We start from the raw sequence: 14,253 nt of genomic DNA, 5'->3' as shown, positions 1-14,253 counted from the left end.
TCGAACCCTCGGGCTCAGGCAATCCACTCACCTCAGTCTCCCAAAGGCGCGGGATTACAGACTGAGCCACCGAGCCCGGCTATATATTATCCTTTTGCACACATTTTGGCAAGTTACTCTCCAGTGGTTTAGGGGGAAATATATATTTCTAACAGTCTAATAATTTTTCTGCAAGCATGAATTATTTAAAAATAAAAAGTAATAAATGGGTAGGAGGGGAAATAAATGTGCCTACTTATATGTATATATATTATGTCAGGAAAGTCACACACACGACTTGCTACTTCCCAGGAGTCACTAATGTGACTCCTGGGAAGGAACTAAGTAGGCTGGGAGAGAGATTTCAGTGTATATCTTTTGAAAGTGGCTATGTGAATAGATTATCAGGAGAGGAGCTAGGTTTTATATGGTTTAAGAAAAGTAGTGGTTCAGCCTGTAATCCCAGCACTTTGGGAGACCGAGGCGAGTGGATTGCCTGAGTCCACTTGTTCGAGACCCACCTGGGCAACTTGGCAAAACCTCATCTCTACAATAAATCAAAAATTAGCCAGGTGTGGTAGCGCGTACCTGTAGTTCCAGCTACTGGGAATGCTGAGGCGGAAGGATCACCGGAGCCCAGCAGGGAAAGGCTGCGGTGGCCGGGAGCTTGCCACTGCACTCCAGTCTGGGCGACAGAGTGAGACTCCAACTAAAAATAAAATAAAATAAAATAAAATAATGCAAAATTAGGCACAAAAGTGAAAGTTTATTTAAAATGAGAAAAAAGCCCAGGCACAGTGGCTCACACCTGCAATCCCAGCACTATGGAAGGCCGAGGCAAGAGAATTGTTTGAGCCCAGGGGTTCGAGACCACCCTGGGCAACATAGCAAGACTTCATCTCTACAAAAAGTTTTTTAAATGGCCAGGCACAGTAGCTCACACCTATAGTCCCAACACTTAGAAAGGCTGAAGCAGGAGATTGCTTGAGACCAGCCTAGGCAACATAGTAAGACCTCATCTCTACAAAAATGAACAAAATGAGCCAGGTGCAGTGGCATGTGCTTATGGTCCCAGCTATTTGGGATGCTGAGATAGAAGGATTGCCTGAGCCCAGGTTATTGAGGCTATGGTGAACCATGATCATGCCACTGTACTCCATTTTGGGTGACAGTGAGATTCCGACTCAAAAAATAATAAAAAATAAAAATATAAACTAAAAATTAAAAAAAATTAATCATGCATTGTGTAGTACACGCCTGAAGTCTCAGCTGCTCAGGAGGCCGACACAGAAGGATTACTTGAGCTCAAGAGTTGGAGACTGCAGTGAGCAAAGATCATGTCACTGTACTCCAGCCTAGGCAACAGAGTAAGACTCTGCCTGAATGAATGAATGAATTAAAAAATGGGAAAAGAAATTATGATATGTCACTACTGTCTTAGAGATGCAGGTCCCTTCTGCGATCTCCATAGGCAGTTTGCCAGAAATCTCACATAGAAGTGCTTCCTGATTGCATTTTTTTTTTCAGTCAGTCTCACTATGTCGCCCAGGCTGGAGTGCAGTGACATGCTCATGGCCACCACAGCCTTGACCTGCTGAACTCAGGCGATCCTTCCACCTCAGCCTTCCAAGGGGGAACTACAGGTGCATGCCACCACACCCAGCTACTTTTTTTTTTTATTGTAGAGATGAGGTCTCACCAAGTTGCCGAGGCTGTTCTCGAACCCATGGGCTCAGGCAGTCCTCTCACCTGGGCCTCCCAAAGTGCTGGGATTATAGGCATGAGCCACTGTGCCCGGCCCTGATTGCATTTTTTGAGCACTTCACTACTAACCCTCCCTACCTTTTTGAGGAAGGGGCCCTTGAAGCCTCATCTTCCTTAGCTTCAGATTTAGACAGGTTAGGTGAGATATCCAGTGGGTTTTGTTTGTTTTTATTCTTCTCTATTTTAATGGACCTCTGATGCACATGTTTGGATTAATCATAATCCTTTTTTTTTCTATCAAAGGAAACTTTTTTTTTCTGCATCAATAATAGAAAGCCAGTCAAATTCCACTAGTATATATGGTGATACAAGAATTGTAAATTCATTTACAGTGAGGTAGATTAATTATCACAAAGCAGGTGAGATCACTTATAGCTAATATGATCAAATTTAATTTCTGTTAAATACCTTATCAGAAAAAGTTTTTCAGTAAACATACTGTATAGTAAATGTATTTTACAAGCTTAATTGATTAAAGTATTACATATCCTAGCTTTGGTCTTTACTACAACATTAGTAAACATAAGAAGGGAATCTTTTACTAAATTCACAGTGTATGAATAAATTAATCTTAAAAGACCTTTGCCCCATCTTGCTCTTTTTTATTACTTTTATTTTTAGATTCGAGGGTTAGATGTGTAGGTTTATTATATAGGTATATTGTGTGATGGTGAGGTTTGGGCTTTTATGAGGGGGGACCCAAAAATCCCAGAATTTATTTATAAAAAATTGTGTATTTATTCTTACATGTTTAAACTTCAGTCACCTTCAAAGTACTCTCTGTTTGATGAAGTCCACCTATCAAGACACTTCTTTCACTGCTCAAAACAGTTTTTAAATTCGTCCATTTTGATGCCTTTTAGTGCTTCAGTCATTTTTTGTTTCACCTCTTCCACATTGGTAAAATATTTCCCTTTGAGGACTGTTTTCACTGGGGAAACAAAAAAAAAAATGCTGCTCAGGGTAAGATTGGGTGAATAGGGAGGGTGGGTCACAGGGGTCACGACATTTTTCATCAAAAACTGCTGAGCACTTAGCGCAGTGTAGGCAAGTGAGTTGTCATGGTGGAAGAACCTGTCACCTGCTTGCCACAACTCAGTATGTTTCTTCTGCAAATCATGACTCGACCTTCTCAAAACTTCCAGATGAAAACTTTGGTTGGCCATTTGATCCAGGTAAATAAATTGTTGAGAGGACAACAATAGATTTAGGTTAAGAGCATGCTATTGAGAGACCCAAGAAACCAAGAAACTTATTTGCTGTAAAAGTAGCGTTTAGTTCACTATATTTCATATATCCCCACCTCATGTTTACTATATATTTTGTGTATTCCTACCTCATGTATTTTATGAAATCTTAGTACTTTAAATCCTACCGCAGACCCCGTAGAATTAGGCATATGTCGGGTTTTAAGCAGTGTTTGTATTTAGAATCCTTGGGTTAAGCATTGTCAACCCCAAACCAGTAGGCTAACTTATGCTTTTACAACGGGATGTAAAGGATAAAGCGATAAGCCTCTTTCAAACATTCCTACAAGGTGGCACCAGACTTAGAGGAGCCACCTCCTCTCTAGGTGGGCTTTATCACCGGTTTATATCTCAGTGATAATTTACATGCAGTGGCTATGTAAACCTGCAGGGAACAAAGACCTTTATAAAAGTAACCGCCTTGCTATAATAAGCTTGCTATTATAAATTCCCAGAATTAGTATATGATTTTCTACCCCACATTCACTGTATGTGTTTGCAGCATTCATATTTAAAACTTTGTTAAGTTTGGCTTTTGTTGTCCCATAATGACTATGTAAAGGTTAAGCAAACAAGCTTTCCTAAGTAAGCCTTGGGCTGGATCGGTAAACTAAAAGGGCTAATGTAACCCTTTGTCTGCCGGCTCAGGTTACTTCATAAGCAAAGACTGTTTGGACCTAACTTATCTAACATTTCACTCGACCCATTACGTGGGTTTCTGTCAATCACGGGCAGCACCCACCAATACCAAGTGTTCCCGTACCCATTAGGAGAAATTACCTAATCATGTAAAATCAAGTTTGGAGTTCTTTCCCCTCCCTCTGTAATTGTGCATAAAAACTGCTTGCCATTGTGAATCGGGGCTCTGGTCCCTGAAGCTGCTGCTTCGGGCGTGAGCCCAGACTCGAACCTGAATAAAGACCCTCGTGTGTTTGCATCGGAGCTGGCTCTTTGTGGTCTCTATATCTCTCTCATTAGAGTCCCGGGTTCAACATTGTGAGTGCACAATCCCTCTCACATCATAAAAACAAAGGATCATTGTTTTCACATTTGACTTCACTTGTGCTTTTTTGGGTCATGGGCAAATGGCAGTTTTCCACTGGCTAGAATCCTGTTTTGTTTTGAAGTTGTAACCGTAGCACCAAGATTCATCTCCACTTATGACTCTGGGGGAAAAAAATCAAGTTCAGCCTCCAACTGCTCCCTCAAAGCAGGCCCGCAACCAAGTGCTTGTCTGTCTGTTCAGGCGTGAGCAAGCCAGGCACAAATTTTGCTGAAAGTTGTTTCATGCCAAAATTTTCGGACAAAATTCACTGACAGGAACTCTATGACTGCAGTCAACTCTACAAGTTCAGTAGTCCCACAGTATTGCTTGGGAAATTTTTACCACATTTTCTTCAGTGCAGCCAATCAAAGGACACCCGGAATGAGGTTGATCATCAGTCGACATTTTACCTCGTTTAAAATGGGGAAAACAGCGGGGCTCGGTGGCTCAGCCTGTAATCCCAGCACTTTGGGAGGCCGAGGTGAGCGGATTGCCTGAGCCTGCGGGTTCGAGACCCGCCTGGGCAACTTGGCAAGACCTCATCTCTACAATAAATCAAAAAATCAGCTGGGCATGGTAGCGCACGCCTGTAATTCCGGCTCCTCGGAAAGCTGAGGCGGAAGGATCGCCGGAGCCCAGCAGGCGAGGCTGCAGTGGCCGGGAGCAACCACTGCACTCCAGTCTGGGCGACAGAGTGAGACTCCAACTCAAAAAAAAAAAAAAAAAAATGGGGAAAACATTCGTGAACTTGTGTTTTATTCAGAGCAGCATCTTTGTAAGCTGACTGGAGCATAACAACTGTTTCTGCTGCATTTTTCCGCAACAGAAAACAAAATTTCACTGCCACACATCATGTAAATCCCCCATCATAAAATGGGCAAATGTGTTGGAAAAAATTCACTGACGCTGAACACAGCCTCTCAGAACAACGCTAACAAGTACACTGATGTCAATGGGTTGCTAAAACACTTACCTAGTGGGGGAAGCCTGTGCTATAAAGAGACCCGCCCTCCAAAAGATAATTTCGTTGTTGGGGAGATCCCCCCTCATATTGAGTCCATCACCCAGGGGCATGGTACCCAGTGGGTAGTTTTTCAGCTTTTACCCCCCTCCCTCCCTCTCCCCTTCAGGTGTTCCCAGTGTCTGGTGTTCCTATCCTTATACTCACATATATTCAATGTTTAGCTCCTACCAAATGAGAACATGTGGTATTCAGTTTTCTGTTTCTGTGATAACTTACTTAGGATGATGGCCTCCAACTACATCCATGTTGCTTGCTGTAAAGAACTTGATTTTGTTATTTTTTATGGCTGCAAAGTACTCCATGGTGTGTGTGTACCACATGTTTTTCATCCAGCCCACCATTGTTGGTCATCTAGATTGGGTCCATGTTTTTGCTAGTGTGGATAGCTCTGTGGTAAACATACAAGTGCAGGTGTCTTTGGTAGAGTGATTTATCCCAGTAGTGGGATTGCGGGGTCGAATGGTAAATCTATTTTTAATTTTTTGAGAAGTCTCTAAACTGCTTTCCACGGGGGTTGAGCTAATTTACATTCTCACCAACAATGTATGAGTGTTCCCATTTCTCCACAACCTCACCAACATCTCTGGTTTTTTGACTTTTTAATAAAAACCATTATGACTGGTGTGAGATGGTATCTTACTGTGGTTTTTTGCATTTCTTGGATGATTAGTGATGTTAAACATTTTTTTTCCATGTTTGTTGGCTGTTTGCATGTATTCCTTTGAGAAATGTGTGTTCATGTCTTTTTTTTTTGAGTATGAGTCTCACTCTGTCACCCAGACTGGAGTGCAATGGCATATTCACAGCCACCACAGCCTCAACCTGCTGGGCTCAGGCGATCCTTCCATCTCAGCCTTCCAAGTAGCTGGGACCACAGACACACACCACCATGCCCAGCCAATTTTTTTATTTATTGTAGAGACGAGATCTCGCCAAGTTACCTGGCCTGGTCTTGGCCACTTTTTAATGGAGTTATCAGTTTTTTTCTGTCAACTCACTTGAGTTCTTTGTAGATTCTGGATATTAGTCCTTGGTCAGATACACAATTTGCAAATATTTTCTCCTATACTTTAGGATGTCTGTTAACTCAGTTGATGGTTTCTTTTGCTGTTCAGAAGCTCTTTAGCTTGATTAGGTCCCACTTGTCAATTTTGGTTTTTGCTGCTTTTGCTTTTGAAGTCTTGGTCATGAATTCATTGCACAGGTCAATGTCCAGAAGAGTGTTTCCTAGGCTTTCTTCTAAAATTTGTATAGTTTGAGGCCTTACATTAAAGTCGTTAATCCATTTTGAGTTAATTTTTGTATATGGTGAGAAAAAGGGGTCTAGCTTCATTCTTTTGCATATTGTTAGCCAGTTTTCCCAGCAACATTTATTAAATAGGATATCTTTTCTCCAGTGTTTGTTTTTGCCACCTTTGTCAAAGATAAGATGTTGTAGGACAGTGGTTTTATTTCTGGGTTCTTAATTTTGTTTCATTGGCCAATGTGTCTATTTTTGTACCAGTATTGTGCTGTTTTGGATAGTGTAGCCATGTAGTAAAGTTTGAAGTCTGGCAATGTGATGCCTCCAGCTTTGTTCTTTTGGTTTAGGATTCCTTTGGTTTTTTGGATTGTTTTTTAATTCCATATGAATTTAAGTATTGTTTTTTCTAGATTTGTGAAAAATAATGCTGGTAGTTTGATAGGGATTGAGTTAAATCTGTAGATTACCTTAGGCAGTATGGGCATTTTTACAATACTGATTCTTCCAATCCATGAGCATGTTTTTCCATTTGTTTGTGTCAGCTTTGATTTCTTTCAGCAGTGTTTTGTAGTTCTTATTGTAGAGATATTTTACCTCATTAACTAGATGTATTTTGAGGCATTATATTTTATTTATGTTATTTCATTGTGGCTATTGTAAATGAAATTGTGTTATTGGTTTGGTTCTCACTGGCGTATAGCAATTCAACTGATTTTTGAGCATTGATTTTGTAACCCATGAGTCTTTTCATGGAATCCTGAGGGTTTTCTAGTGATAGAATTATATCATCTGCATAGAGAGATAATTTAACTTCCTCTTTTCCTTTTTGGATACATTTTATTTTTTTGTCTTGTATGATCACTCTGGTTGGGACTTCCAGGAGTAGTAATTATAATAGGAGTAGTAATCATAATCCTTGAGCTAGTATGCACAGTCATCACTGGTACATGAATGGTCATCTTTTATTTATTGGTTTACTAATATATACATTTTTTATTTAATAATAAAAATCCTGGGACCTACAATCAAACAAGAACCAGAATCTTCTTTTTTTTTTTTTTTTGAGTCGGAGTCTCATTTTGTCATCCAGGCTGGAGTGCAATGGCATGGTCATGGTTCACCACAGCCTCCACCTCCTTGGGCTCAAGTGATCTACCTCAGCCTCCTCAGGCTTGTGCCACCATGCCCAGCTTATTTTTTTTATTTTTGATAGAGATGAGATCTCACTATGTGTCCTAGGCTGGAAGAACCAGTCTTGGTAATATCTTATCGCTACCTAATTACCATTCCCATCACATTCCCCTACTTAGAGGTAGCTCTGATCTAGAATTTTGTTTTTTATTTCTGCATTTTAGAGTTTTACCAAGAATATATATGTATGCCTAAGGAATACGTTGTTTAATTGTTTATTTTTGAACTTGGTAGAAAAGAGATCATGATGTATGTGCTTTTCTGGGGCCTTTTTGTTTTCATACAGTTTTGTGTTACTGAGGCTCATCCATGTTGCTGGCTGTATAGTTCACTCATTTTTATTGCTGTGAGTGTAATACTCCTTGTGTGACTGTACCACCATGAATTTATCTCTTCTTTTGATGATTGGCCTCTCACTATTATGAATGGGGGTTACTGTAAACATTCTTGTTCATGTCCTGGTGGTGAGCGTGGTAAGAGCTTGGCATATACTCAGGAGTGAAATTTCTGTGTCGTAGGATATGTGAGTGTTCAACTTTACAGGGGAATGCCACATTGTTCTCTAAAGCTGTATCAAATGATGCTCCCACCAGCAACATTGAAATTCTTTCAATTCCTATCTTTTATAGCAATTAATAAAGTCAGATTTCTTGATTTTTGCTGGTAAGTGGTTAAAAATTGGTATCTCAGTGAGATCTTGATTTGCAGCTCCGTGATTACTTATATGGTTGAGTATCTCTTCATATGTTTATTGACCATATTTGTTTCCTGTTCTGTGAAATTGCTATTTGTTCAGCTTCTTTTTTTCTCTCATGTTCTTACTGATTAATAGGAGTTCTTTGTATATTTTATATTAAACTAACCCTTGTGTTAGATATATGTTATAAATGTCTCCTTCCAGCATGTAAATTGTCTTTTATTTGCTTTAAGGTATCTTTTTAAAACAGAAGTTTCTAATGTTAATGTAGTCACATTGATTAGATTTTTCCCTTTATAGTTAATGCATTTTGTGTCCTGTTTAAAAAATTTGTTTTCCCCTTCCCTGAAGTATCAGCTGTTTGCAGGAATGATGGATAAAAAAAGCAAGAGAGATAATGAATAATTTGAATCCACAATCAATTTAAGAACTCCATTCCAGGCTATAGTTTGTACTTCCTGTCTCACTAAACCTTTCAGTATCATAAAGGTGCCAGATGGCTCAGATGTCATCTTCCTTCTTTTCATTTCCCTGACTGTCTCTAATGGAAGTGGTAATGAACCATGAAATAGCCAAGTGCTGAGGGCCTGGTTACTGGCAGGGAGGTGATATAGTACCGTGATTGTCAAAAGTTAATTCTTAATGTGATTGAAAAGTGAGAGTGGGAAGATAGACTGAAAGTACAAATATGAATCCAAATACCTTCCTTTGTCTGTGCCTTTCCATAGAGAGTAGTCCCATAGCTTGAAGTCAACTGACTTAACATCGTCTTCTGTTATTTTGTTTGTTTAGGCTTATTTATAAAGCTGGATCCTGATAAAAGTCTGACGTAAAAGAGCTGCTGCAGAATTCCACACCCTTCTGCATAAGACTCTCCCTCCTTCAAAAGAAGCAGTTGTCCCCGCTCCTCTGCTCACCCACTGCCAAACTCCCATGTGGAGAAGCCTGCCGACACTGACCTTCCTAAACAGTCTTCTGAAGACAATCCTCTTCTGAGGAGCTCAGTTTCTGCCTTCTAAACTGTTTAACACAGAAACACTCCCTATGAGTGTATTAGCAATTCTTTGTGTCTCCTTGGGATACGTGTCCGGTTCTCCTAAGATGGGCTTTTTTAAGTTGCACAAGCATGACATCCTCCCACTGCAGACTGGAGAAAAAAATTTATATTGAAACTTTTGCTGCAAACTTGGAAATGCTAGAAAACCAAGCAGAAAGGAATAAATATGGGGTAGGGGCTGCACATACGTGTGCCTATGCACACACATTGTAAAATTACAAAACTAGCTTCGTTTATCAGAACAAACCTTTTTGGCTAAAATAGGAAGCACAACTAGGTTCTACAGGAGTGAATGCCTCAGATCTGTTGTCTGGGATTCTGGAGATTAAACCATGTACCATTTTACCAGACTGTGCCATTGTATCTTACCAACAGCGTAGTTTACCATCACTGGAAGGAGCTTGTGTCAGTTTCCTAGGGCTGCTGGAACAAAATACCACACACTGGGTGGTTTAAACCAATACAAACTCATTGTCTCACAGTTCTGGGGGCCAGAAGTTCAAAATCAAGGTATCCCCAAAGCCATTTTCCCTCTAGGGTGCTAGGGAAGGAGTGGTCCATGCCTGTCTCCTAGCTTCTGGTAGCCCCAGTGTTCCTTGCCTTGTAGATGCACCATTCCAATCCTCCATCTTCACACAGCATTCCCTCTACGTGTCCTCACATCATCTTCTCTCTGTTTATATCTGTCTTTGTGTACAAATTTCCCCTTTGTAATAAGAATAGCAGTCAGCTGGGCTCGGTGGCTCAGCCTGTAATCCTGCGCTTTGGGAGGCTGAGGTGAGTGGATTGCCTGAGCCCACAGGTTTGAGACCCACCTGGGCAACTTGGCAAGACCTCATCTCTACAATAAATCCAACAAAAAAAATTAGCCGGGTGTGGTAGCACACACCTGTAGTTCCAGCTACTTGGGAGGCTGAGGCGGAAGGATCACCGGAGCCCAGCAGGTCAAGGCTGGGTAACAGAGTGAGACTCCAACTCAAAAAAAGAACAGCAGTCATATTGGTAGGGCCCACCTGAATGACCTCATTTTAATTTGATTACCTCTGTAAAGACTGTAAAAATTTATTTCCATTTGAGGTCGCATCATGAGGTACTGGAGATTAGGACTTCAGCTTACTTTGCAGGGGGGATATGCTGATTTAACCCATATAAGAGCCTCAGGCAGGACTAGAAATGACTGGGAAGACTAATGTTTTGAAAACATATTCTGCTTCCTAATGCAGGCAGTTGATTGAGCTTCAATTTCTTGCCTTTCTTTCCCCTTATTGGAAGTTTAAGCTGACTCAACTAAAGTCACCATTTTGAAGGTCAAAATGGTCAGATATTGGCACTTGCCTATGTTTCCATCTCATAGCTTAGGGATAGCCTTGTGGTATCCTACCCAATCATCCTTTCATAGCCAAAGATCGGCTGGAGCCCTGCACTGCCAGACCCAACAGACCCTGGGATGGGCCAAGCCAGAGGAAGACCCCAGACCTGGAAGCTCTCCCTCTAGTGCCCACCTGCAGTTCCCAAGCTTGAAGAAAGGGCCCAGCTGATGAGGATGGTGAGGCTGGCAGTTCCTTCTCCCTGGAAACCCCAATAGAGCTTGGGCAAGTGCCCTAGAGGTACCTGGGCTCACAGCTCTGCAATGTCCACATCTGTCAGCAACCACTGTTTATTCCCAGTATTCCTTCCACCTAATCCTGAAACTCCAGAAACAGTGGGTTCTCACCAGAGACACAGTGAGATACGAGTGTAGCTCAAATGTTAGAAAACGCAAAGCTAGGCCAGACACAGTGGCTCATGCCCGTAATCCCAGCACTTTGGGAGGCCGAGGTGAGGGGATTGCCTGAGCCTGGGGGTTCGAGACCAGCCTGGGCAACTTGGCTGGACCTCATATCTACAATAAAATCTTTTAAAAACATTAGTCGGGCATGGTGGTACATGCCTGTAGTTCCAGCTATTTGGAAGGCTGAGGCGGAAGGATCACCTGAGCCCAGCAGGTCAAGGCTGCGTTGACTGAGAGTGTGCCACTGCCCTCCAGCCTGGGCAACAAAGTGAGACTCCAACTCAAAAAAAAAAAAAAAAAGAAAGAAAATATGAAGCTGAAGGGATGAGCCAGCACTGCTGTCTACTTTCCCTTAACTAGAAGGAAGGAAGTTTAAGCAGTGAAGATACTTGAATCTTGTCACTCGGTTTATCTGACAGGCTTGCAGAACTTCTCTTGCACACCACACCTCCACCCAAGGCAAAGAACCTAACTGGAAGAATTCCAAATGACCCTCTTTCCTTCTTCCTATTAAGTAAGCCCTAAGCCGGGCTCGGTGGCTCAGCCTGTAATCCCACGCCTTTGGGAGGCTGAGGTGAGTGGATTGCCTGAGCCCGCGGGGTTCGAGACCCGCCTGGGCAGCAAGACCTCATCTCTACAATAAATCAAAAAATCAGCTGGGCATTGTAGTGCATGCCTGTAATTCCAGCTACTTGAAAGGCTGAGGCGGAAGGATCACCAGAGCCCAGCAGGTCGAGGCTGCGGTGGCCGGGAACGGCCACTGCACTCCAGTCTGGGCAACAGAGTGAGACTCCAACTCAAAAAAAAAAAAAAAAATCCCCTATTAAGTAAGCCCGCCTCCCTATCCATCCACTTTTTCTTCCTTTCTGTCGATATTCACAGTTTCTGTTCTCACGCTGATCTGAGCATGTCCAGGCTACATGGCATCATAGGAATGAGACACTGCACAAGATGATCTCAAGGAAAAGCTTAGCCACAGTCAACACAGGGCGTCCCTGTAGCCCTATAGCCAGTGAGGGAAAAACGACTTTCCTGCTTTGCAGAAAGCTACTCATAGGCTTCACCAAGCTGTGGTATTCTTGCCTCCACCAGTTTGTATTTTGACAAATATGTAAGATGGCAAAAGGTGACTGAACAGTTAGAAAGAAGGTGGGAGCTGCCATCAGAATCAGTGCCTGCTCCGCTCCATCACTGGCTTGAGCAGTGTGACCCAAGGGAACTGTTCCTCTTGCCTGTTTATCCCTCTTTACACGGGTGGCAACATCTTGAATGAAGATTAAGAATTGATGCTCGGGCCAGGTGTGGTGGCTCAAGCCTGTAATTCCAGCACTTTGGGAGGCCGAGGCGAGAGGACTACCTGAGCCCGCTGGTTCGAAATCAGCCTGGGCAACTTGGTGAGACCTCATCTCTACAATAAATAAAAAAATTAGCCAGTCATGGTGGCACATGCCTGTAGTTTCGACTACTTGGTAGGCTGAGGCGGAAGGATCACCTGAGCCCAGCAGGTCGAGGCTGCAGTAGCCGGGAACATGCCACTGCACTCCATCCTGGGTGACTGCACTCCATCCTGGGTGACAGAATGAGACTCCAACTCAAAAAAAAAAAAAAAAAAATCATTTTTTCTCTAATGGGAAGGTGAAATATAAATATAAGGAAGTGAAGAAAAACTTTTTGTTCTGTATTAAGGAAGCTTATGTCACCCATGTTCCTACGTTCACCCCATTACCTTCTTGGAATTCTTGACCTTCCCTCCTGGCGGGTTATGAAGCCAAATTATTGTTCTTACCTAATAGTTGGCCAACATGGAACCCTAGACAAACATTTTTCTGTGCCAGGTATACAACATTCTCTAGTGGACACAAGGCAATGTCTTTCGAATTTAAGTCACTGAAAATAAGTCATGGATTTTATGTCTCAGAAAGGTTGAAAGTTTTGTTTGATAGTACTCTTGGTCTGGCCCTCCTATGACCAATTTAAATTACAGAATTGGTTTATTTCTCATGCAGATTTTAAATGAAGTGGGCTACAGACAAAAACACCACAAGAGAAAGAAAAAGGATGAAACTACAACAAATATCACTTATGAATATATAGAGAGGGTGCCCAAAAAAGCATACACATTTTAAGAAAGGAAAAAACTATGAAACTTGTAAGTCAATATATTTCGATAACAAAAGAGGAATACAGGTCAGGTTTTGTTAGGCCACACTCCCAGTGGTGGCCTCCATAATGTTAGGTCAGGCCCACTGAGGGTGTGGGTGACTGGTGTGCAATCTGGTGCTGCAAGAAAGATGCAAAGAATTGCACGGAAGTTAGATTGAAAAATATAGTTTATTTAGAAAGCAAATTAGAAAGATAGAGAGGAGATTCACCTCTCCGAGGTAGGAGAGGAGACCAAAGTTTAGAAAACCTGGCAGTAGCCATAGCTCAAAGAGCACATGGCCACACCAGAGTTTAGTAAAGCAGTGGCCACTGGCTACTCATGGTTGAGTCTTTTTAATCCTTCTCTTTTTTTTTTTTTTTTTTTTTTTGAGTTGGAGTCTCACTCTGTCACCCAGACTGGAGTGCAGTGACCGCTCCCAGTCACCGCAGCCTCGACCTGCTGGGCTCCGGTGATCCTTCTGCCTCAGCCTTCCGAGTAGCCAGAATTACAGGCACGCGCTACCATGCCCGGCTGATATTTTTTTTTTTTTTGTAGAGATGAGGTCTCGCCAAGTTGTCCAGGCGGGTCTCGAACCCGCGGGCTCAGGCAGTCCACTCACCTCAGCCTCCCAAAGCCGTGGGATTACAGGCTGAGCCACCAAGCCGGCTAATCCTTTTCTTTGATGGGGGAGGGTCGTTAAGGTGATTGAGTGGTGGTCTGTCCACATCATCACGAAGGGGCAGGTGAGCGCAGGCACTGATGTCAGGAGATGGACCGAAGACAGATGGGTAGGTTAGTCACAATTGCTGCTGTGGTGGTAGGGTCTGTCACAAAGACCGCAAAAGGCTGATTTTAGGTTAACTTGGGTCTTATGGGTGGAGGCAAATGCATGAAATAGAAAAGTTAATTAATACAAAACAAGTTGGAGAGGGGATTGTAAAGCAGTTATCAATAGCTACCTCTGAAAAACCGGTTCTGACCTTGACTAGTGATTAGTGGGTGAATTAAGTGAACTGCTAGAAAAACATGAGATTTAGGCAATATTAAAATGGCTGCTCATTGGGTATATTAAATCCATGTTATGTCCTTTCA

General features: G+C 42.3%; 1 protein-coding gene across 1 annotated transcript in view; it reads left to right on the top strand.

The window, feature by feature from the left end:
• The window catches only part of THEM4 (thioesterase superfamily member 4), a 64,834-nt gene extending 55,242 nt beyond the window's left edge, over positions 1-9,592 (top strand). The window contains exon 8 of the mRNA XM_021714138.1: positions 8,983-9,592. Coding sequence (XP_021569813.1) covers positions 8,983-9,023 — 41 coding nt within the window. The 3' untranslated portion in view covers positions 9,024-9,592. The remainder of the gene's footprint in view (positions 1-8,982) is intronic.
• Positions 9,593-14,253: the final 4,661 nt, after the last annotated feature.

The sequence above is a fragment of the Carlito syrichta genome, unplaced genomic scaffold, assembly GCF_000164805.1.
Source record: "Carlito syrichta isolate Samal-C Ts95f unplaced genomic scaffold, Tarsius_syrichta-2.0.1 Scaffold305252, whole genome shotgun sequence".
Taxonomy (NCBI): Eukaryota; Metazoa; Chordata; class Mammalia; order Primates; family Tarsiidae; genus Carlito; species Carlito syrichta.
This window is presented reverse-complemented; position numbering and strand designations above follow the sequence as displayed.